Source organism: Pholis gunnellus, assembly GCF_910591455.1.
Source record: "Pholis gunnellus genome assembly, chromosome: 9".
Taxonomy (NCBI): domain Eukaryota; kingdom Metazoa; phylum Chordata; class Actinopteri; order Perciformes; family Pholidae; genus Pholis; species Pholis gunnellus.
The window spans coordinates 5,086,434-5,111,919 of record NC_136535.1 but is presented as its reverse complement, the minus strand read 5'-3'; the positions used below and the strand labels follow the sequence as shown (position 1 = coordinate 5,111,919).

The following is a 25,486-nucleotide window of genomic DNA, read 5'->3' as shown; positions in this document are numbered from 1 at the left end:
GAAATAGATTTAAGATTTGTGGTGACAGTCTTTTTAGTTATGTACTATGATACTTGTGAAACTTAACATGGTACTATCCTGGTACTGACATTTATTGTCCTCTATTAATGAAATATCCACTCAGTAGTCGTACTTTAGTTGAGGCCAGAATACCTAAAAAACGATGTTGCCAGAATGAATTTCCACCAGCATTAGCTCTTCTGGGTCTAATGCTAATAGCATGCTAACACAATAATGCTCTTTTCCAGACAACTCAGAATTTGAAAATGTCCAACCTTACACTACTATACTTTCATTTCAGCTTTTTAATGTACGCTAACTATTGAATAAACATTGCATTAAGTGAGTTAACAACAATAGAGAGGAGAAGTCCCACCCCTTCTGATGGACCACCCTGGGAATTTACTTTGGAAAAGACCATGTGCGGTAGTCAACGGCGAGAGACAAATCGTTTTTTGATCCCGTTTGAATTGTGCCATGAACTACACATATGATGTTTGCCAATTGAAAACATTCTTGTGCACATCATTTTGTCGTAAAACTGTTGAAGTATAAGACTGAGAATACGTAATATGAAAGACTACACACCTGAAAGTTGCATAAGTGACGTCTCTCTATGAAGCTACGATGCATGTGTGTTTCGTCTCCGGAGTTCCCACTTGTGAACTCAGGGCAGATCCGTCCACCCCGACTTCATGAAGAACCAGCTGTCTGACGTCAAATAACAACGGAGCGGCACATTGTAAATGTAAACTAAAGGGCAACGTTAAATATATTTGCCTGTATTTCATTTAAATAATAGCTACAATAATATAGCAGAACCTGTCCTGCCTGTAAACTGATGTCCATATATGTTATGGTAAGCATCTCTAAAAGTGATCTTCTCTGCACAAAGGTGATTCAGGAAAACGTTAAAAATGCCCAAAAGAAATGTAGAGGCGGCCCTGCTGAGAGTTTAATTGTGTGTCAAAAAAGTTCTGACCTCCGAGTTGTCTGGAACGCAGCACATTGACACTAATGTTAACCTGCAAGCATGCACCTTGGGGCTGCTAACATGGCTGAAGGCTTTTAGTCTCATTCATTGGATAATACCACAGACTGTGCATAAGTAGTGGACGTAGTCATCATGACGTCACCCATTGGTTTGTGGACTGCAATTTTGCTGTCGCCATCTTGGATTACGTCCGTTGCCATGCTGCAACCAATGAACTGAAGTTACCATGTTTGGAATGCGGAGAAGTGACATAGTGACGCCGTGCACGCCTCTGGTAGTGGCAGTGACCTGTCAATCACAGTAAGCCCGCCCTAAAGCACACCCTGCTTTATGGTCTATTTGACTCTAAATGGACCATCACTTACTAAATGAACATCATGCTGTATTGAAGAAGACTATGAAACTATGTTCACAATGTTCACTGAGGTAATAAATCAAGTGAGAAGTAGAGTCATTTAAGACTCTTCCGCATCGGCTTCACTTTGCAGAACCGGAGGTTGCCACCTGGATGATTATCTTGTTTAGGTGTCGGCCTCTTAGACTGGTTAGTGATTATTTTAGAAAAATGTTGGGTTTGATTTAGTTACATTACTTCAGTGCTTAAAATCCCCACACTGAGCTGAGGTATTTATGTTAAGTATTTAAATCTTTTAAAATGTTTGCTGGTCATTGCTGATATTACCCCCAAATCTAAATAATTAGCTGGTATTGATTTGTAGTATTTTATTATATCAGAGACATATTACAAACCAGTATGGCTGTTTTGGCAGAGTGGCGGTCTGCAGCACATCTCTGGATATTTTTGACAATGTTGGTGCGTTACAGAATCACGCTACATGCTAATCTCTGCTGAGCTCAAACGGTTCCACAGTGAATGTTGCTGATGCAAAGCAGGTTATCTGTAGAGCGAGCACACTTCCTCTAAACGGGTCAGCCAACCCTGCTGTTCTGTTTTATAGAGAGTGAGAGGGAGATTTGCATAGCTGTTCTTCCTCAACATATGGACACACACACACACACACACACACACACACACTCAGCCACTCACAGATATGATCACACATGCACTTGCGCCCTAGTACATGTTTTCGCCTACGTGTGGCTACACTCATAGTTTAGCGGAGGTCAGTCTGCAAATGCAGTGCTTTTGCATCATCAGGAGCAGTGAGAAAGTAGGCCCTTTGCTTGTGTGTGTGTGTGTGTGTGTGTGTGTGTGTGTGTGTGTGTGTGTGTGTGTGTGTGTGTGTGTAGTGACCATGAAAGAGATCAGTGGTGGAATGCAAATAAGAACAGTAACTGAAGTGCTGTACTTAAGTACAAATTTGAGGTACTTGAGAATCATGTGTCATATGTGTTGACGTTGAAAGTTTGTAATAAATTGAGCAGTGTTCCTTTATGTGTTGAGAAAACCCTCGTACTTCTTCATCTGAATAAGTCTTTACCTCTTGGATCAGCTGGAAAATGTATCGTCACAAAGCTGAAAACAGGACTGTTTATCTTTTTAGAGATACGAGGTTCTCACAGGACATCATACAAACATGTGATGATCTTATAGAATATGATGCATTGATGTAGATTAATCTAACCATCAGTAGATAGAGGAGTTAAAAACATTTACAGCAGTACAATGCAACATACACATTAATGCAGCAGTTATATTAATCCAGAAACATCATATATAATAGTAAAATACTGACTGGGAACGTTTTACTGCACTATCAATACTTTTACTTTGAAAACATTTTGCTGACAATATTTAGACTTTTACTGGTACTCTGTCTGAAACGCTCCGTTGTAGCGCCTGCCTCTATAAGCTCCCCTCCCGGAAGAAAAGCTCAGTCTGCTGCGATTGGCTTGTGAGCAAAATATGGTGCATGTTTGCAAAGGTTCTCGAGCCGTGGGGGGAGACGCTCAGATGGTGGTGATATATTTTAATGAGCTCAGTGTTACATATGAGGGGGAGCCAAATCTGAAAAAAAAAAAAAATTCTGATCTAGGCAGCACACAAGAAACTGACAGGGTTATTTTATATGATAATAGGTTGGTAGCCACTCCAGATACAAAATGCCGGTTTGAAATGGTGAAGCAGCTGGAAGCGGTTTTCATCCTTAAGTTGTAGAAGGAGGGAGGACACTTCCTCACAAGGATCAGCCAGAGGAGTAGACAGTCAGAGACAAGGATGTGGTAACTGCACTGAATTAGTCAGATTTGTTAAGTACAACTGGCTGCATTTTTGTTTGGTTCATCCTAACCAGGACATTTGAACTATGGTGGCTTTAACTACTCAGGTTTATTTGTGAAAAAATGTGATGGAAATTGCATTTTGCTATGTGTGCAGGAAGCGAAAGGAAAGAAAAGGAGTATATGTAAAAAGATCAAGATCAAAAAATGCCTAAACTTTTATGAATTCAATATTAATGAATCACTAATGTGTCATACCAACCAGCAACACGGAGTCATGTATATACAGTGTCGCTTCATTTAGCCTCAGTCACCTCTTTAACACAAGATTATACAAAAAGTTATGAAATCAAAAAATAATCAAGAAAAAGAAAATAGAAGCAACTGTACATCAACTAGTTCATTTTTAAATTTATTTTCATTTGACTAAGTAGCACACATGGTGGCATGCAAACAAACAACATTTTCTGCCGCACACGCCCTCCCTGTCCACTCCATGTGCTGGAAACAGTAGCTGGTTTTACCTGTTGAACAGCAACACACAGCAAAGGGTGCCTGTGCAGTAACCAATACTACCGGAGCATTATTTCTTGAATAGAGTGTGGTTTGGTCATTTGATTAAAACAGGTCTATCATATCAAGCAATTAACAATATGGATATACTTACAAAGAGAAATACTCTTTGACAGCCGTGGCCGGAGGCATTGTGTCTGGTCCATTCTCGTGAATGCTATATCCCAGGAACGCCGGGAGGAGATTTCTTCAAATTTGGCACAAATGTCCACTGGCACACAAGTATAAACTGATCTGAATTTTGTGGGCAAAAGTCACAAAACAAAACCTTATTTGGCCATAACTCAAGAATGCTATTTATGACAATTTCACACAAATGTCTAATAGGATAAAATGATGAAGTGATGATTTTGGAAAAACATATATGTGAAATGGTACTTGATTGGTTGGTGGAGGACTACAATCACGATTCTTTCACAAAATAAGCCCAACTGTATGTAAATGAAAGAAATATCTTGAGCTCAACTTCAAAGCAAACTGTGAAACTTGTGAATGGCCAGTATGCACAATAGAGAACTCTTTCATAGTTTATACAGAGTTGCTGACATCAAAACAAAAAAACAAAGACCTTCACCCAGTACACCGCTGTTCGTGTCTCGTGTGAAACCAAGTCATTGACGTTTGTAATGTAACTTCCTTAGAACGTAGTTATTTTATGTAACAAAGCACTTATTTTGACCCAAACCACAATCCTCTCCTAAGCCTTTACAAGTAGTTTTGTTGCATATGTAAACCTTGAAACTAAGTGAACCTACATTGGAAGTTTATTTTGAAAAGAGACTGTAAGCATGTAATTAGCGGAAGCTGGAAACACGCCGTCCCCGAGCCCAAAACTGCACACGGGGTGATTAACTATTAACCTATGATTTATTTCAGGAACCAAATATACAGTAAAATACTTTTTTGCTAGGGTTTACTAAGTTCATGCTAATTAGCACTAAACACAAAGTACAGCTGAGGCTGATGGGAATGGGATTAGTTTTGCAGAAACTTGGTCATAAACCAAAGTATTTGACGGATTACATTGAACTAAAAATTGTTGACCCGATGATGGCGGTAGATGAAATTAATTATTACAATTCAGTATTCCAGCAGCATGTAGCCTAAACTAGGTGCTCCTCAGCTTGAGGACAGCTAATTTCCACGGGACCACATTTGCATCCTTTAATAGTGCAAACTGAATTATTACAGTAGTTATCAAAAATGTTCTGAGGGGACCATCTGTACAAAATCTCATGACAATCCATCCAATAGTTATAATTCAATAATATAATTTGACAAAAAAAAAAATCTCATGGTGGCACTAGAAGAAAATCCTCTGGGGACCGTGAAAGTGTACAAAATTCTATGGCAATCCATCCAATAGTTGTTGACATATTTCAGTCTAGACCAAAGTGGTTGACCTACCGTTAGATCATCGCCAACTCAAGAGCCAAGCCGCCACCTGGCTAAAAACGACCTAAAAGTCGGCTGACCTAACAGTTATGAAATGTTAGCTGATAAATGCCTACCTTTTCCTCTCAAATGCTGCTCAATGACCCTGAACGCATCACTGTGGTCAGTGGTTAGTTACAGAGACGCACATATGTCTAACACAAAGGGCGTCTTTTATCTTTTTAAAAAACAGACTTCTGAGAGCTTCCTGATGGGCTAACCTTTATATCATGTGTTCATCATTTTATTCATCATCATCCATCTTCTTCAGTCACTTTCGTCTTATGTTCTTGGTCTGGTCTTCGTTTGTGTTTTGATAATACGAGAGTCAGATGATTAAGGCAAACAGAAACCTTCTGAAAGTCATTTGTGTTTCAATATCTTACCTGTCACTGCACTCGGTTTAGTTTATTTGTTGGAACCCCCTCCCCACATATGAATCAAGGTCATGACCCACAGGAACCCCGTGTCCTTGAGCAAACGACTCACAGTAGCGTCACTCTCTAAAAAAACATCCACGGAATGTCATCATTGCCCTGATGCATTGTGCTCTAACCCTGTCGTACTCTTGAGCCAGTTAATACAAACACAAACATTCGGCATATTTGATCACAAGCAGACGATCACTTTTTGTCACTTTTTTGATGTGTTCAACAAAGTCTTGTCGGTTGCACCTATTTTGACATCAGGAAGGGACTCAGACTTGACCGAACTGACTGAAACTCTGCATCCGATCGTATCAGGGTGTTCCTCCTTGTTACAGTAAAAGCCTGAGTCTCCTTATCAGATGTGGCTTGTGCTACTAAGCTGCAGTTGGAGTTGCTGTTCAACACGTTGCAACTCTGGTTTCAGGCCTCACAGATGCTGTGGGCTGCACCTGTGTTTTGTGTGTGCAACCTCAGAGGCGAAAGAAAATGAAGAAGTGAGATAAAAGAGAACCTGCCTGCAGAGTCAACTTAACTGTGTCAGGTTTCTGCTGAAATGGTGTGTTTTCGTACGTGCGTGTTTGTGTGTGTGTGTGTGTGTGCGTGTGTGTGTGTGTGTGTGTGTGCTTGCACATGTGTGTTTGACAATGACATGTGCTTGAATTTCTGGTTGGTGTTGATTTAACTTTAACACAAAAATGAGGAAGAGAGATCATTTATGATGCTAAGAAAATCAAACTAATTGCAAACAACAGCGTGTGTGTGTGTGTGTGTGTGTGTGTGTGTTTTCATGGGAGAGCATATGCTTTAGTTGTACTTGTGTTGTGAGATAAAAATGTTTTAAAGGAATAATCTCATTTAAAGTAAACCTGCAGTCAAATGAATAATGGATCATCAATTTAATATCTGTGTGTCGGTGTGTTTAGCTTTGCTTCAATATATGAACAAATCAATGATTGGATGTGCCTTTACTTTAGCTACAATACAAAGCTGAATTGTCCGAGGTGTAAAAAAAGAAAGTGATGAGATTTCTTGAGTGGAAACTTATCTGGTGTCTGTCGTCAGTCAATCACTTTCTCCCTGTGACCTTTTGTATCAAGAGGTCACAACTTAGTGATTTATTGTTAAGGAAGCAAGCAAGGTCCACTTCTTCATTAGACACCACTGAGACTACTGTCTCTCTGTTGGAATGTCAACATCAGCCTCGCTCAACTATTACCTCGTCCAATCAGCACAAACATCTGAATCACTCAACTATTGCCCCGTCCAATGAGAACAAACATCAGCCTCGCTCAACTATTGCCCCGTCCAATCAGCACAAACATCAACCTCGCTCAACATTTGCATCATCCAATCAGCACAGACATCAGCCTCGCTCGTCTATTGCCCCGTCTAACCAGAACAAACATCAGCCTTGCTCCATTAATGTCCCGTCCAACCTGCACAAACATCTGGGGATCAATAAAGGTTTGTCTAATCTTATCTCCTTTCTTGTTTCTTGTTGGGGTGGTTTGTAGGCATGATCAAACCTGCTAGTTTTATTGTCAACAAAAGTATCATGATACTACTTATTATCTTCTGTGTGTGTGTGTGTGTGTGTGTGTGTGTGTGTGTGTGTGTGTGTGTGTGTGTGTGTGTGTGTTGTCACAGAGGTCAGTGAAAGAAAAGACCCCCGAAACTAGAAAAAGCACACTTCAAGATAGAAACGTCACTGCGGCTTCCGCTGTGACGTCCAGCTTGTGAGTGTTTGGTTGTTTACTTGTGGGGCGTCTTTCCTCTCAGTGACCTCTCTGATGTCACACACACACACACTGACACACTAACACACAGTTCTTTCAATTGAGTGGAGTTTCCATCGTCATTGTTGCTTTCACTATCTTACCCCTCAACTGCTAAACGCTTTTTGTTTGTCTCGACTGTACTCCACATGTGAGTACACAGCTTCTGGTGCTTCCCAGAAGAGATTGTATACCTGCTGTGAACCAACCAACAATGTTGTGTAGTAAGGTACTTTACTGGTACATGAACTCTGCTCTCTGACAATAAACATGACTGAACTTCCTGGGAAACACATTTCCCAGAAGACATCAGACTGTTACTTGAGTCCTGTGCAGATTACAGCCTCTGGTGATCTTCAAGTACTCACAGAAAACACCTCTTTCTGTCAACACTGTTTCGTGAACCTTTTTGAAGATGAACATTTCTTTGTGTTCTTTGTGAGGGCAGCTCACATACAGTAATCTAGGTCGAGTGTGACTCTCACTGTGGACAGCTGTTTCAAGCCCAGACAAGCCGAACGTTCGCAAAGAACTGTAAAGAATACAAAGCATACAAGTCACTGGTTAAGAAAATGGAGCTAATGAGCCAGATATTTTTGTCAGGTGTTGTTGGAGTTAGGCCAGTGAAAATTGGACTGACTTTTCTCCTTATCCAGTTGGTGTCTGATGCTGTACAGATTATAAAGCCCTTGAGGCGAATTTGTGCCATCGGGCTGTACAAATATAATTGAGTTTACTTGAGCTGACCTGAAACAACCAAAACCAAACACAACTCTGACTTTAATGTTGCTCTGTGTCTGCTGTGCTAGTAGGTAAAAGCTTGCTAAAAGCTTAGCATTTCTGGTCAACAATTGCTTAATGCAGCTTTAAATTCGGGCAGGTAAAGCAACTTTGGTCAGGTTCACGGTTAAAGGGACAGTGTGTGGGATTTAGTGCCATCTATCGGTGTGGTTGCAGATCAAATTGCAACCAACTGAATCCTCCCCTTTCCAAGATTTTGGTAGCTTGAGTCGTCGATTGCAAAACCGCAGTAATGGAGCAACGGAAGTCAGTTGGCGCCTGGCGGCACCACGATTTGGCACCCTGCGGCTCAAGTTACTGCAGTTTCACCGGCGTGTAGAGAACTACAGTGGCCTTCAGGTCACGTAAAAAACCCTCTATCTAGAGTCTGGGCTCATACTATTAAGTATGCCAGAAAAATATTTAGTATGTCCCAAAACATAGTATGTCAAATGCAGTATGCCAAAAATACCCGGAGGTTCTACTACCTCAGGTAGCATTTTGCAGTACGCAAGCCATGATGCTTTTCTGGCTATTGTGACCCCAAATCCTTTGCGCAGTGAATAAATGAGCAAGAGAGTCAAAGTTCAAGGAAACCACAATAAGAGGCTGTAGTATGCCCCCACTGAAATGAATGCCTCATGAAACAGTATGTACTTAGTAAAGGCAGCTGCAGTATGAACTAAAAGAAAAAATATGCGATTTTGGAACGCAGCTGTTCCTCTACCAGTTCCTCAAGTTGCCAATTTCCTGATGCCTTTACCTGATATTTTTGAGTTTGGGATTATTCAGGCCAGTATTGAACACTGGACTGAATTATTGGCCAGTTTTTAATAGAAGCTAACAGTGCTGACGTAGCTAACAGTGTTAGGACTTCTTCAGTCAAAAGTAGTTCCAGTGAAAACTGGAACAGGTCTGCGTATTAACCTGAATCTTTCTGGAAGGACACATTGATGAATGTAATACATGAAAGCCATGAGCACAACAAAGCAATCTACCCCGCATGCCTAAGTACCACGAGAGGAAAGTGTTGCATGTAACTGACCCTTTAAGGTTAGTTAGTGGAACGGTAGCGTTAGCTGTTGGTTAATTAGGAAAGCGTCCGCTGAAAATAAAGCTGTCTGTCTTAAATGTGAGCCAATTGACGACGACCGCCCTCCACCGCGACCACAACGCCCCGACTTTCCATCGTGCCTTTTCGACGTCAAACCCAAACCCCCCTGACATCAACAGACTTCACATTAAGGAGTGTCAGCTTCCATTACAGTTTCCTACAAAATAAAAGCAGCGCTTTGACAGCGGAGGTGGCTACCGCCTACCTTCTTCCCTTTTTTGTTTTGGGGGAAAATGTGCTCCTCGTTTAATGAATGTCTTAACGCACACGCTAACGATGTCCTGCTCATTTCATGAAATATGTGACAACAAAGTTGATTTGTTATATGGGCTCAGCGACGACAGGGGAAGACACGTAGAATTACATTCATTACGAAGCAGTTTATCTTTTGATTGTAGTCATAATACAATCAGAGATTATTGCTCATATATCCATGTGTCATGCTTTTTAAAAATCCCTCTCTGAGGCATTGGAGTTTCCTGTGTCTGTGTTTACTACCTGTACTGCCCTCGCTGACCGAGTACACTTCTGACTGTGTTTGTATTTGACGAGTGACATCATGAGAGCGGGTATTTCCTCTCAGTGAAGTAGGCAGGCAGACATTTCCAAACTACAGTCTGGTATATGCAGTGGTGGAAGAAGTATTCACATCTTTTTACTTTGATAAAAGCATCAATACCAACGTGTAGAAATACTCGAAGTAAAAGTCCTGCATTCAAAATATACCTAAAAACTAAAATGACTCATTACACAGAATGGTCCTTAATATCTATAATATATGTTATATTACTCTATTGTAGTTATTGATTCATGAATAGCCCTTTAATGTTACAGCTGGTAAAGGTGCAGCTAATTTACTTCAATTTATAATAATAAATCATAATTTATTGGTTGATTTATATTTGTATTATAATCTGTATCTGCAAAATTAATTTAAGGTATCAATTAGACAGTGGAGTAAAAAGTACATTTCAAAGATTCAAGCATCAAATAAAAATACTAAGTGCAGTACTGGTACATCAAAATTGTGTTTAAGTGCAGTACTTATTTACCACCATTCTTCTCCTTTCACTCTAGCCTTTGTGTCCAATGATTTATTCTTTATCTTCCTGGTTAAAGGGTTGTTTAACTGTAATTGTTTAATATTGTTTATTATATCATCAACATAATTATAATGCATTTTAATCAATGTATCGCACAGTATTATTATAGTTGTAGACACTCATAAATATTCATAATTCTTTATGATAATATTCTTAACATATTATAGAGCATTTTATGACTTACTAGGTGTCATTATACCTAATAATTACTGGTCACTCACTGACTCAGGATCATAGTGTATTACAATTACCATCATATTTATAATGCATTTTGATGTGATTATAAGTTACTGTAAGTGGTCATTGAGTAAAGTGAAAATTAATTTCAAAATGTCTTCTGTGTTGTTCTTGCAAAGATTTGATATATTTTTTACTTTACTTAAAGCAAACAATGACCACTCAGAGTAACTTATAATCACACTATAATGCATTATAACAGTGATAATAAAGCATTATATTCCTTTCAAAACCAAAACAATTCAGTGCAGTTATTAAGTTATATGATCCTTGACCTTATAAGTCATTGTTAAATGCTTTATAATTGTTATAAATATAGTTATGATTATTGTTATAAAGCATTATTTATGAGTGCTTAGATCTAGAATTACACAGCGCTACGGGTATTAAAGGTATGTTTATAACGTATCAAGTGTTCCTGAGAGTTCCCTAACGATAAATTCTTATTATGTGGCCCTTTAGATAATAATGTAAGAACTCTATGGGGTTCTTATTGAGTACAGCAATTTTACTTACAACATTATAAACACATAATTTTAACAACAGAATATTTTGGTAGTTGTTTGTCTGCAGCTTTTCTGTTTGACATAAAGTGTCTCTCTCTCTCTCTCTCTCTCTCTCTCTATATATATATATATATATATATTTATATATACTGTATTACCCTTGTAAAAGAGACCTTTTTTAATCACAATGGTCCTCTGGCCTAATAACATCTGGAGTACAATACAGTGGTCCAGTTGCTGCTTGGACCCATTTAAACTATATTTCTGTGTGTAGGTAGTTCTCTTTGTGGTTTCTGTTCATGAATAGTGCAAATAAGCAAAGAGAAGTGCCACCATTTTCTCGTATCACACTTTTAAAGGTCAGCGTGTGTGTGTATATGTTTGTCTGCTGTTTGTGTGTGTGTGTGTTTGTGTGAGTATTTGTGTGTCTGTAATGCCACAGAGTGGTGCGGTAGGATGTTTGTCTCACTCTACTGATCTGGACAGAAAACATGCAAATGAAGCTCTGCTGGCGCTCAACAATTTATAAAGTTCTGTCGTCACATGACTAGTTGTGGAATACAACTAAGTACTTTTATTCAAGCACTGTACTTGCTTGAGGTACTTCAACTTGAGTATTTCAATGTTTTGCTACTTTATACTTTTACTTCACGACATTTTGGAAGCAAATGTACATTTTACACCACATTTATTTTGATAACTTTAGTTACTTTGCACATTCTGATTCAAAATATAGAATATAAATCAACTAATGAAATATGATTATGAGTATTATTATAGATTAAGCTACCCAGCAGGTTATAAAAATGATAGCCTGAATATGTTTCTTTTTGTGTGTTCAGTCCCGTAACAAGCAGAACGGAGAGCTGGCAGCCATCAAGGTCATCAAGATGGAAGCAGGTGAGAAGTTTCATTTAAATGTTTGTGCACCTGCACAAAGGTAATGAGCATATTCCCAGCCTAGTATATTTACCCAAGTACTGTACTTAAGTACACATTTGAGGTGCTTGTACTTTACTTGAGTCTTTTCTTTTAATACCACTTTTAACTTCTTGCATTTTATTTGAATTGACGACATGTATGAATAGTGCTATAAAAATAATCTTCTATTCCATTACATCTCAGAGGGAAATATTGTCCTTTTTCCTCCAAAAAAATGGAACCACTCAAGTACCTTGAATGGGTATTTAAGTACAGTACTTGAGTGGATGTACTGAGATACATGCCACCACTGCGTCAGTGATAATTGAAGCTAATGATTATCTATTAGCCTGTTATACTGTGAGCTTTTCAGAGGTCTTACCATGCTAATATGCTAACTGGTCATATCAGCTGGTGCTCTATCTGTACACGGTACATTTATTTAGCAGACACTGTTGTCCAAAGTTACCTTCACTTGGTCACACAACCAGCTAATAGCATGTAGCGTGTGCACCGACTGTGTTCGTATGTAATGTGATGAAAGTAATAAATATCATATCCCCTCTCTCTCTCTCTCTCTCTCTCTCTTGTCCGGTTCCACAGATGATGATTTTTCTGTCATCCAGCAGGAGATCGTCATAGTGAAGAGCTGCCAACACCCCAACATAGTGGCTTATTTTGGCAGCTACATACGGTGAGCTGTGTGTCTGTCGGTGCTCCCTCTCGCTCTCTTCATCAGTCTCACGTACACTTGATTCACTCGTCTTCTGTCTGCAGAGATAATAAACTGTGGATCTGTATGGAGTTCTGTGGAGGAGGCTCCCTGCAGGATATCTACCATGGTGAGTGTGTGTGTGTGTGTGTGTGTGTGTGTGTGTGTGTGTGTGACTAGTATTTGAAACTGCCTCTCTAAGTTTATTTTATATTATTAGAATTTGTAGGTACTTCCACTTTACTTGAGTGTTTTCTGCAACTTTTAATTTCTACTTCACAACAGTTCAGAGAAAATATTGTACTTTTTACTCCACTATATTTGTTCGATAATTTTGTTACTTTGTTACTAGATTAGTTATACAAGATATAATCAACAAATACATTTGTTTCAATTTTAAAATGAGATAAGATAAGGTGTGTGTGTGTGTGTGTGTGTGTGTGTGTGTGGGGGGGGGGGGGGGGGGGGGGGTGGATCCCCCGTTGAAAAGGGCCAGCTGAGGGAGGCCTCCCTTTAGAGGTTTTCCAGGCACCTCCAGCTGGTAAAAGGGCCCCGGGGTAACCCGGGGGGTTAGCCAGAAAGAGCTGGAAAAGGTTGCTGGGGAGAGGGACGTCTGGAATACCCTGCTGCCCCATGTCCCCGGCCCCGTGTAAGAAAGATAATAGATGGATAGAGCCCCAGAAGCCACGCCCCCACTCCGCCCCTGAGGGACACTGTGAATACACAGTTTTATTTGGGGAATTAACAATGCAGTGGACACTTAAAACACACAGTGCAGGTGCAATAATGTTGTCAGATCAGGATGTTTAGATCATTTGGTCATACTGGACCTCACGTCATTATTCACTGTGGAGTAACAGGTTACAGGTTAGCCTCTCTAGAGTAAAATGTTTTCACATCCAAATTTACAAAAGTGAGAAATACTCCTTTTAGTCTGAACTAAAACTTGCAGTCCTCAGTTCTGATAAGGTAAACCAAATTAAAGTCAGCCTGTAAATACACATTACGAAGCCTTTGTAATTAACCGTGTTCATGAACTGCACTGTCCATTATTACAAGTAAATCGTGTCCCACAGGGACCGGTCCTCTGGCTGAGCCACAGATCGCATACATCTGCAGGGAGATGCTGCAGGTAAAGTCACACTTTTAAAATTATTAACTGAGGTTTTATTCTTAATTATCTGATGCTGTTGATAGTCATTTTCAAGGGAAAAAAACACATTCCCACAATTTGTTCCCTTTATTCTTTGTTTGCTCTCTATGACTGCAGTGTGTTTAATAGGTGAAATGTATAAGTAAAAGCTTTTATTTTGGTAACAAATTCAGTTTTCATTTTTGATGCTCACTGTGTGTGTGTGTGTGTGTGTGTGTGTGTGTGTGTGTGTGTGTGTGTGTGTGTGTGTGTGTGTGTGTGTGTGTGTGACCAGGGTCTGGACTACCTGCATGCACAGAAGAAAATCCACAGAGACATCAAGGTGACTTTTATTTTGTTAACTCTTCAATTTGTTTGTGTTAAATGCACGTTAGACTACAGTCGATTCAAAGTGCAGTGGAGATTAAGATGGAAACAAGACTGTGTTATCGATTAGGCTTCCACCTGTATGTATTCCTGAATACTCAACTAATCCTTATATTTGTAATTGAACCATCTTTTGCTGTATTATCCTCTATCTTAAAAAATCCTGTTTTACTTAAGTAATGTTTTAAATGCAGGACTTTTACTTTTACTTCAGTAAAGAATCTGATTACTTCTGACATACTAAAGGCAACAGATGATGAAGAGAAGCACACTCCAGCAATCAGCCCATCACATGGACTTTTATTGTACTCAGACTCAACAGGCTTTCCATCCTGCGTGGGTTCAGTAAAGATCACTGAGTGGGTAATGATAAGATGTGTGTCTGGTCGTGTCTGTGTTGATGTTTCTCTCGCCCTCTTTTGCATCTAGGGTGCCAACATCCTCATCAACGACTGGGGCGAGGTCAAGCTGGGTAGGTGGATGTTTGCAACCTTTTGCTCTGCGCTGCACTAGTGTGGTTAAGATGAGTCACTATATAGCTGCTATAGCTGATTGACACATTTACGCTGTCTCATTTGGGTGTTAGTTAAGTGCTTAAAATGCGTTTCCCGCTTGTTGAGAATGTATTTTGTGGTGGTTGGAATCCAACATTTGATATTCGGCTGCTAAATGTTTCATTCACAAGCAAAATTCTTAGAATGAATTTTCCTGATGGGATTTCCCCATGAATACAACACTTTTACAATTCAATCCAGAATGGGAGGAATAATCTTGTTAGGTATTCCCGCATGCATTGAAAACACAACCATTAATACAAATTTAAAAAAAAAAAACCTTCCTTTCCTTTTTTTGAGAAAAAAGAAAGTGTGTTTATGCACTTGAGACATGTGTCAGTGCTTGAAACTTGCTTGAAACTCAATAAGAAATACAGAAAGCTGTCTTGATTTTTGTGTAAAATTGAATGAGAAGATATTCTGTTTATACTTTTCTTTTGTTCCCTCTGTTGTGTAGCTGACTTTGGGATCTCGGCTCAGATCACTGCCACTCTGGCTCGGCGGATGTCCTTTATCGGGACGCCGTATTGGTGAGGTTAACGCCCGGAGATCAGTCTCCCTACAGCTTTGAACGTCACAGGTCCTGTAAAACACCCGCATCTAAACATTTAAGGGCAAAATAACTGCAGGTGGCTGCGGGGAGGGAAGCAGAATTGTTTCACTTCATAATGAGCTTCCTCTTCTTTCATCGTTCGCTGTTTCTTTTCCCAGGCAGCAGCTGGATGTAGTATAACTCGAGTTTCTTGCTGCACCGAATCTGTGGCACAAATGTCACTTGTTGCTGTTTCCCTCCTGTCCTCAGGATGGCTCCGGAGGTGGCAGCGGTGGAGATTAAAGGCGGCTACGATGAACGCTGCGACATCTGGTCTGTGGGCATCACAGCCATCGAGCTGGCGGAGCTGCAGCCGCCGATGTTTGACGTCCACCCGCTGCGGTAAAGCCACACTGAAAGACACGGCCTCACCCACCTTCACCTTACAAATTGAATCTATTATAGGATGGATCAGGCCTATGTATAAGTATGTGACATTCATGGACATAAATACAGACACACACAGATTGTCATGGACTGTGTTTTTGTCCTGCAGAGTCCTGTTTCTCATGTCCAAGAGCGGCTACCAGCCTCCCAAACTGAAGGACAAGTCTAAATGGTAAATGAAAACACATTATATTTAATCATTAAACCATGGAGGCACATGGTCACTACAGTATCTATCAAGCTGTTGCTGTTCATTTATATTTAAAGCTGTGAAAAGCTTCTCTTTTTTTTACACATATGAAATATTTAAATCTGAAGAAAGTTAGATAAAGAAACTTTGAGTCTGTACAGGCCAACAGCAATGACATCAATAATATCAACAGATTAATCTACGCTTAATACAATCATCCATTATATGTGTGCATAAGTATTTCAAGATTATATGTGCTCCTGCTACCAACATATGTCCTGTCTGCAGGTCCTCCACGTTTTATAACTTTGTAAAGGCCATGCTGGTGAGGAACCCGAAGAAGAGACCCAGCGCCTCCAAGTTGCTCTCAGTCAGTACTGCTCCAGTTCAGCTTTACATGCCGTCACTTCTGAATCAAATTAACTAGCCTATTGTGAATGTATAGGCAACTTTTAATGTTAATACACATGAAGACGTACTTTTGTGGGCGGAGCGCATGTGGAGGCAGATTAAACCAACCCCAGATTAACTCTTGCCTTGCTTTATTAGCATTTATTTTGTGTCCGACACTTTTGAAGCTTCCTCTCGGGTGCTTGTTTACAGCATTTTTTAGAGGTTGATGCCCAGAAATGTCCAGAGTCTCCGCAGATACAGGCACCACCATGAACCTCCAGTGGATTCTCCGCAGATACAGGCACCACCATGAACCTCCAGTGGATCATAAGTGATGATTATGAGGGATTATTTTTGTTTGTGACATATTCAGGAAAATCCTGATCATTGTGCCTTTAAAAGGTGATTATATGTCAGTGTCCCCCCCCCGAGTTATTTGACCACAGCTCTTTCTTGCATAAAAAACTACTGTCGGACTGTCATCCAGTCTTTTTCTGTACTTGATCTGGTCTGAGCTGGCCTTCATCTCCGACCTGCTGCTTATAGTTTTCATCAACTGCAGCTCACTCACCGTTTATGTTGTCTCCGTCTCCACCCTTTGCCTCCTGTGCCTCCTCTCTACCTCGTCCTCTCTCTGCAGAACAGCTTTTTGACCCAGCAGTGCCTGAATCGGGAGCTGACGCTGGACCTGCTGGAGAAGTGTAAACACCCTGAGAAACACAAGTCCTGCCTGCTGACGGAGGACGACGAGATGGAGGTCTTGACCATATTCACACTTTATTTGATATGAGATGACGCTCTTGATACTAGATATTATCAGTCTGGTGAATCATAATTCCACCGTAATTAATTCATTATAGATGAGGAAAACAGTTCATTACTGTCGTTGTTTTTTTGGTGTGTTGAACTCAACTTTACGCTTGAAAGTAAAACTTCAAAATATGTATATTTTTTTCCAACTGGTGGTCAGGGTGTCTATCACAGCCGAGATAACAGACCCTGACGGAGTGAACCATGTGTGTTCTTGTTGATTTAAGGTGACGCTGCCTGGATCTCTGAGGAGGATCCAGTCTGTCAACAAACACAACCAGGCAGGGAGGACAAACTCTGCCACCAGCAGTAAGAAGACACTCTTTTACTTTAACGATGACGAAACTCAGTAGGTCAAATATATCACATTCTTTGGCACGATGGTGAGTTTTAAGCCATTTGCTTGAACTATCTATGGTTTCATAACATGTGAAATGGAAATTTTGAAATTTGACTCTTTAGTTGCTGAAGAAAATATGCTTTACCGCGGCTTTGAGAGCAGTTATTTGCAATTGCGTAATAACATGATTAACCAATGATTTAACTTGCAAGCTAGGTCCACTGATTCACCAAACCTGCTTGCAGTCTGTGTTCCACCACAGTCCCCGACGTTGGTCTCATGATTCATTTTTTTTCTAAAGATAGATTTTATTTTGTAGCGAGTAACGAAGGTTTCAGGGGAAATGTATCGGAGTCAAAGTATCAGTTTTCTTTGCAAAATGTAGTGAAGTAAAAGTAAAAGTCAACAGAAATATAAATAGTAAAGTAAAGTACAGATATCCAAAAAAACTACTTAAGTACAGTAACGAAGTATTTCTACTTCGTTACTGTACACCACTGAGTACATGTTGATGTAAAAAGTGTCATTGTGTTAAATATTTGTGCTTGTGGTCCCTCAGTGGAACAGATTTACACTCAGAGGCCGATGAAGAACGAATCGCCCACCGCTACAGTAAGTTTATAACATATTGGTAGTACAGTAGTACTTCTTAGATATACATCTATACACACATGCATCATGTATGTCTTACATACTTGCAACTTACTACATATATTTGTATGTATCTATGTACAGGGGGACATATTATATTTACTATATTTATTGAATTTATCACAGCAACAAAAAACATTAATTTAACACGACAAATGGAGGAGTGTTGGGTTGTTTTATACATCTGTAAGTTTGTCCTCATTGGCTGTAACCTCTTTTATGTGTTTTATTCAGTTAAGTCCTTCACTTGGATCCACCGGCAGTAGCAAGAGTCCATTGGGGTAAAAGACACGTCACAGACAAAAGTTTAAAACATGAAATATCTGTTTACAATATTAAACCTCTCTTTTCTGTCTCAGGGATCAGGACACAGACGACGACTATGACGATGTGGGCGTGTAAGAAAACATCAAAACCACGTTTAACTGAATACCACAGCGTGTGAATGATACTATGGTTGACTGAATGAAACTGTTTGGAGTTAAATACTTGACAGGTGCCCTCATGGTGTACTCAGTGCGAGTACTCAGATCATTTGCTTCAGTAAAAATAGCAATACTACAGTGTAATACTGCAATACTAGTAATAATAGTGCAATACTCTGCTATAAGTGAAATTCCTGCATTCAAAATCTCACTTGAGTACGAAAGTATCAGCATGAAAATATACTTCAAATACCAAAGGCGAAAGTACTCATTATGTAAGATTATGATTAGTGATGCATTAATGTGTCACTTTAAAGTTAAAGGTGGAAATAATTTGAATTACTTCATATCCTGCTGGCTAGTTTAATCTATAATAATACATCATATTTAAGTAGCTGATTTATATTTTGTATTATTATCTAAAGCTACAAAGTAACAAAAATTATCATAAAAAAACATAGTGGAGTAAGAAGTAGAATATTTGCCTTTTAAAAGTCGTGGAGTAGAAGTACATGTAGCTCACAATTCTGCAGTAGTTACTTCTAAATGTACTTTCTCACATTCCACCACTGAAAATCTTCTTATTTAGTAAGTTGTTAAAGCCAGCAGTCACTTCCTTATGTTTTTTTTTGCTTCATATAATTAAAACAGATTGCATTAACAATTTGTCTCTTTCTTTTGTCCTCCTCAGCCCGACGATACCAGCCACCAGGTCAGTCTGAATAAAACACAAACTCACGTGTGTATTAATGTGTATTTACCATGAACGCACCAGACTGAATCAGCGCTCTCTCTGCCGACAGTCGCATAATGCCAGCCTATGAAACTCCACCTCCACTCCCGCCGAAGGTGATTATTGAGAAATAACTGACATGGTTTTGTGTGTGTGTTTGTTACGGTGACGGGGCTGTATTTAAAGCCAAAGCCTTATTATTTACACGGAAAAACATCACGGAAATGATTTGTTCTTAAAAAAGTTATTGCCTGTTAATATCATGATCATTGGATTGTAGTACATTCATGTAAAGGCTGACATTTTAGATATCAGGTGTTAACAAGTATTGCTGGAGATAACATCGATTTTTTTTTTTTACTAATAGACAGTAGTGGAAAAAGTACTCAGACCCTTTACTTAAGTAAAAGTACTAACACCACACTGTGAAATACTCCACTACAAGTACAAATTCTGCACCTTACTTAAGTAAAAGTATGCAAGTGTTATTAGGTAAAGTACTTAAAGTATCAAAAGTAAAAGTGCAATATAAGGTGTTCCAGTGTTTTACATTCATATATGAAGTGTCTGGATTAATATCACTGCTGCATTAATGTGGATGTTGCATTTTACTGGAAGGGGATGAAAGACAGTCATCTGAAAAGTAACTAAAGCTGTCAGACAAATGTAGTGGAAGTAAAAATTACAATATTTACCTCTGTGATGTAGTGGAGTAGAAGTATAAAGTTGCATTGAACGGAAATACTCAAGAAGAATTCAAGTACCTCAAATATGTACTTAAGTGACGTACTTATAGTAGATTCACTTCATTCCATTCCACCACTGGTGATAGATATTTGATAAACGATCAGCGGTTTATTGTGTATATTTGAAAGTATAACTCAGTTGACAGTTTGTACATTTTATCACGTTACTTAGAAATGTCATAATTATACCACTGTTTGATGAAAATTGTGTCCAAGGTCTAGATATAGATCAGAATAGAAGAGCTCAAGCATGACTGACAGCATGTACTCATACGACAGCAGAAGATGTGAAAATAGCATCATCACAGTTGCATTGTGGGTCACATGCTTAGTTCCGTGTAACACGTCGAGTCCCTTCCTGCTCCGTCATTGTACCTAGTTACGGATGAGAGGCAGTTTACACCGTTAGAGGAAGACGGTCAACATGTCGGTATGTTTCCATGTGTGCAGCCTAAAACCCGGAGCAGCTCAGAGGAAAGCATGGCGGGGGAGGACGAGCGGGTGAGGAAGCTCTGCTCGCTGCTCCCCCCCGTCCCTCTCACCAGGACCTCCAGTGGGACGCACGTTCGACCAACGCTCCAACCACGACCCTCACGACTCTCAGGTGAGCTGCCTCGCCGTTATACTGGACTGATGGACTGAAGTATGAAATATGATACACAATTTAGTGGGGAACTTTGTTTGTATTCACAATAATAAAAGAAAAAAATGTAATTAAATTTCATCCAGCAGAAAGGAGCGTTTATGTTTTATATCTTTTCTACAGTGGTGGAGTGTAACTAAGTCCAATGTACTTAAGTACACATTTAAGGTACTTTACTTGAGTATTACCATTTCATGCTATTTTGTACTTTTTTCGTACTACAGCTCACACATGTGTATCTCCTTCCTGTCCAATAAAAATCTCCAAATGTGGTAATTTAGAATTTCAAATTTTCTTATCAACTTAAGGATTGAAAGTGCTTTTACTGTTGGTGCTTTGAGTACATTTGGCTGATAATACTCCCATTTACCTAAATAAGGTTGTGAATGCAAGAATTTTAACAGTGTGGTATTAGTACTACACTGAAGGATCTGAGTACTTCTTGCTCCTCTGTGTCTGTCCACGGATGATCTCTAGTCGGGGCTGCTAGTGTCACAGCTGAGTGCATCTCTGGTCTCCAGCTGCTGCTCTTAAACCTTCATAAAGTCGCCTTAAAAGTAGCCTTTGGTTGCGGTTCCGATGGCGAGACGCACGCCTGCACAGAGCCAGTGCAGACATCTGCATAGATTATATTGAGAAAACACGTCTGACACGACACACCTGGCGGAGATCTGCACTCTACGGAGTGCACCTTTCTAGTTTGTCCAGATCATCCTCACATTCACTCACACAAGAGTCGAGAAACAAATGGTTTATTGTGTTATTGTTTATTTCAATGTGTGTGTGTGTGTGTGTGTGTGTGTGCGTGTGTGTGTGCGTGCGTGTGATCCAGACCCTATATCCTTTCCTGTCCAGTTGATTGAAAACCCGGCAGACCTCCTTCCTCCTGAGCTCCCCCCTAAAATCAGACCCAGGCAGAAACCTCCATTAAAGGTAACACTGTGCCTCAGAGTGCCTTTGCATTTATTCAAGCACTGTGTTTATGTACAAATTTGAAGTACTTGTACTTTACGTGAGTCTTTTCTTTTCGTGGCACTTTATACTATACTGTGCTTTTTACTGCACTACAATGAGGAGGAGCCGGGGATTAAAGCCCAGCTCCGGCTACATCTCCTCTCCTTCCCACTCATGATGAGCTTTTGGTTTTTGTTCTCAGGAGCCTGCTGAGTGTGTCAGCCCCGTCATGAAGAAACCACCCGTGAGTTTCTGTTGGTTCTTCTCCAGAAGTTCTCTCTTTGAATCACCTCCACTGTGTGGAGAGAAACTGTCCACCATTTAAACCCAGCAGGCTTATATTTATAATAGTATGTTGAGTTTATGGCATTTGGAAAAATTCTGACTTTTTACATCCAACCCTAAATATTTCATTATTATTATGATTATCACGTATGCTTTGTTACCCTTTTAACTATATTTCAAACATACATTTTTGTTTGTATTACCTTATGATATATCTCATATCCTATTTTACATAAATACATCATAATGTACCATATTGTAATACATTGTCTTATTATTTAACTTCTATATATATGTCATAGTCGATATTATATTCATAAAAATCTTTATATTAAATCAGACAAACACTAAGTACCATTATTTAATCATATAATGTATTAGTCTGGTGTACACAGATTACATAAACACAGAAGCTGCTTTTAATAACACTACTGTCCCTTTACCTTGTCATTTATTTACTCTAGTTGTCCTTGTATAACTTATATCTGTTCTTCTTTTAGTTTTCACATTTCTTATTTATTTATTCATGTATGTATTTGTTTGTTTATTATTTATTTATTATTATTTTGTCTAAAAGCTTCTATATGAAGAAATAACACATAATCACATTTTGTTCAGTATATGCGTGCTGTGCAGACATTACACATCTCAATGTCTCTCCTTTGAAGGCATTTATCATAAAACTGATAACCTCATTGACTTTTACCACTAAAAAGTATTCATACTGTGTGTGTTTATTTGTTCCAGGTCTACTTTAAAAAGATCTTCCATGGCTGCCCTCTTAAAATAAACTGCTCCACGACGTGGGAAAACCAAGCTACCAAAGGTTGTATCATCCATCCAGCAGAGCTCACAGTACATCCTCAGCTCCCTCTCATCTAATCAGACTTCTGCTCCATACGTCTGACCAGCCTGTGTCTCCTCTCCCCGTCAGACCAGCACCTGATCCTGGGGGCAGAGGAAGGGATCTACACCCTTAACCTGAGCGGCTCCGAGGCCACGATGGAGCTGGTAGGACTTTTATCTAATTAATACACAGAGCGACTTCAGAGTTTTACAATCTGTGGGCTGTAAACAACAGGTGGGCTGTGAGTAGATTAAGGTGAGCCCCAACATTACTGGCAAAAAGGGGCTCTGGTTTAGTTTTTGGTAATGATGTGTGGACAAGCTTTTGTTCCTTTTTGTTACTTAAGTTCACATTTGAAGTACTTGTTTTTTACTTCAGTATTTCCATGCTACTTCACACTTCTACTCCACTTCATCTCTAGATAATTGTAGTTTTTTCTACTCCATTTGTCTGACAGCTTTACTTACTCTGCAGATTACTGTTTTTCATCCCTCTCCTCTCCAGTGAAAACCGCGTATCTCCAGATGATGTGTTGACGTTGAACGTTTGTTATATACTGAAGGATGAAGTGTCACTTTGTGTGTTCAGAAAATCCTCCCACTTCTTCAGCTAAATAAACTCTTTAAAAAGCCTCTTGGATCAGCTGGAAAATGCATCGTCACAAAGCTGAAAACAGGACTGTTTATCTTTTTTAGAGATACGAGGTTCTCACAGGACAGAGACGCTACAAATATGATGATCTTACAGAATATGATGCATTGATGTAGATTAAAATAACCAACAGGATATAAAGAGGTTAAAAACATCTACAGCAGTGACATACACATTAATGCAGCAGTAATATTAATCCAGAAATACATAATAGTAAAACACTGACACTCCTAAGTCTTCTACCACTGCTCTGACAGATTAATGAGGTAATGAGGTGCACTTGATCAGAGAAATGTTGCAACAAAAAGCAAGAAAATCAATCAAAGTGCTTTTGAAAGAGACACAGGAAGCAGTGACCGGATGAACGTCTCCTCTCTGTCTTTCAGCTGTATCCGGGGAAGTGTACCTGGGTCTACACCATCAATAACGTCCTCATGTCTGTATCAGGTAAATGAAATAAGGCTTGGATCCTCGTTTAGTTGTGTGGCTCTGTTCTCTGAAAGCTTCATGTAAAAAATGTCTTGGGAACATATTACCAACAAAGCAACGGACATGTTTTAATAATACTGCTCAGATGATTTCTTTCTGCTTTAACTCTTAAAGCAACTGCTAACTGACTTAGCTACAGTTACTTAAAAAATGAATTACTTTAGTTCATTCTTTAGATATCTCTTTCTACCTCAATGTATTGGCTTTAAAATGTTTATTCTTTCATAATCTACCAATAAATTGTACTTTTAAACACAACAAAAAATATTTAATTTGTCGAGCCAAACATCAGGGATTGGGCCCGACAACAAGAGTTTTCAGAGCACAGAGAGGAAAGTGTTCATTAAAACAAATAGTCTTTATAATACTATACTTGGATTTAATGCCAAGTCAGGCGGTTGAGTCTCTAAACTCTCCACAGTTCTGAATGTGAGCGTTTGTTCATCCACTTGTGTTCCACTCTGTGATGAAATACGCTTCCACTGTGTCGGATCGTGTGTTTACAGGTAAATCCTCACAGCTCCACTCTCATTCACTGAAGGAGTTGTACGAACAGGCTCGGAGGGACCAGAGGATGGTTTCCTTATCGACTCACAGGCTGTTACCAAGGTAACACGGGAATCTCTCTCTCGTTGGATGAGAAATGAACCCCCCCCACCCCCAAATAATAAAACCCCACATTTGTTCATGCTAGTTAAAAAATGTATTATACATAAAGTATATATTTTGTCTTCAGGAAATGTGCAGTGACGTGTAAAATACCAGACACCAAAGGCTGCAAGACCTGCTCAGTTGGTGAGATAAAATACTGAATCATGGCAACAACGGAAATTGTGTTTGATTGTTTAATTGTCTGTTAATGTGGTTTTACATATTTTGACATTTGGTCGTTGGTTATTAGCCCCTTTTGAAAATTAGCTGCACGCTATTTTGAGGATTTAAATTACTGTGTTTTCTCACATAAAGGCTGGTAGTCAAATAAACAACTCATCAATTACATTAGCTTGGTCAGTGGCCCCTCGGCGTCTGTTGCCGACACACCGAGGCACCCTTTAGTTTCTTTTGAGACACACCGGGCTTTCAACTGTCACTCAAAGGTCAGAGCAACTGATGTGCTATAAAAAGCGGGACAGTCCATGTAGGGAGAGGATGGGTGGGTCAAACAATCAGACTTTCACCTAGGAGACAACTATTCATGTCCCATGTGAAATCAAGTCAACATTGACTTATTTGACCTTACTTTTGTTACGTGACTTACGTATTTAAGTAATGCTTCAGACACAAGTCACGTAACAAGCGTACGTATTTTATGTAACAAATTGAGCCGACTTTTTCAACTCAAACCACAATCTTTTCCAAAGCCTAACCGAGTAGTAAGCCTAAAAACTAAGTAAACCTACGTCGGAAGTTTATTTTGAAAAGACACTATGCATGTAACCAGCGGAGACATAAATTCAACAATACAATCATGTTATTTTCAACACTTTGCGTTTCTTGATCACTCATCTAAATTGTTACT

The 25,486-nt window shown here is 39.4% G+C and overlaps 1 protein-coding gene across 1 annotated transcript in view; it reads left to right on the top strand.

Moving 5' to 3' along the window:
• map4k1 (mitogen-activated protein kinase kinase kinase kinase 1) overlaps positions 1 to 25,486 on the top strand; it is a 34,278-nt gene that overhangs the window by 2,522 nt on the left and 6,270 nt on the right. Inside the window, exons 2-26 of the mRNA XM_079166031.1 lie at positions 11,968 to 12,025; positions 12,650 to 12,740; positions 12,824 to 12,888; positions 13,835 to 13,890; positions 14,186 to 14,233; positions 14,707 to 14,749; positions 15,289 to 15,361; positions 15,634 to 15,765; positions 15,920 to 15,982; positions 16,289 to 16,370; positions 17,034 to 17,150; positions 17,431 to 17,512; positions 18,103 to 18,155; positions 18,429 to 18,475; positions 18,554 to 18,592; positions 19,311 to 19,331; positions 19,423 to 19,468; positions 20,549 to 20,702; positions 21,574 to 21,674; positions 21,898 to 21,939; positions 22,728 to 22,806; positions 22,915 to 22,991; positions 23,865 to 23,925; positions 24,474 to 24,576; positions 24,704 to 24,762. Coding sequence (XP_079022157.1) covers positions 11,968 to 12,025; positions 12,650 to 12,740; positions 12,824 to 12,888; positions 13,835 to 13,890; positions 14,186 to 14,233; positions 14,707 to 14,749; positions 15,289 to 15,361; positions 15,634 to 15,765; positions 15,920 to 15,982; positions 16,289 to 16,370; positions 17,034 to 17,150; positions 17,431 to 17,512; positions 18,103 to 18,155; positions 18,429 to 18,475; positions 18,554 to 18,592; positions 19,311 to 19,331; positions 19,423 to 19,468; positions 20,549 to 20,702; positions 21,574 to 21,674; positions 21,898 to 21,939; positions 22,728 to 22,806; positions 22,915 to 22,991; positions 23,865 to 23,925; positions 24,474 to 24,576; positions 24,704 to 24,762 — 1,792 coding nt within the window. The remainder of the gene's footprint in view (positions 1 to 11,967; positions 12,026 to 12,649; positions 12,741 to 12,823; positions 12,889 to 13,834; positions 13,891 to 14,185; positions 14,234 to 14,706; positions 14,750 to 15,288; positions 15,362 to 15,633; positions 15,766 to 15,919; positions 15,983 to 16,288; positions 16,371 to 17,033; positions 17,151 to 17,430; positions 17,513 to 18,102; positions 18,156 to 18,428; positions 18,476 to 18,553; positions 18,593 to 19,310; positions 19,332 to 19,422; positions 19,469 to 20,548; positions 20,703 to 21,573; positions 21,675 to 21,897; positions 21,940 to 22,727; positions 22,807 to 22,914; positions 22,992 to 23,864; positions 23,926 to 24,473; positions 24,577 to 24,703; positions 24,763 to 25,486) is intronic.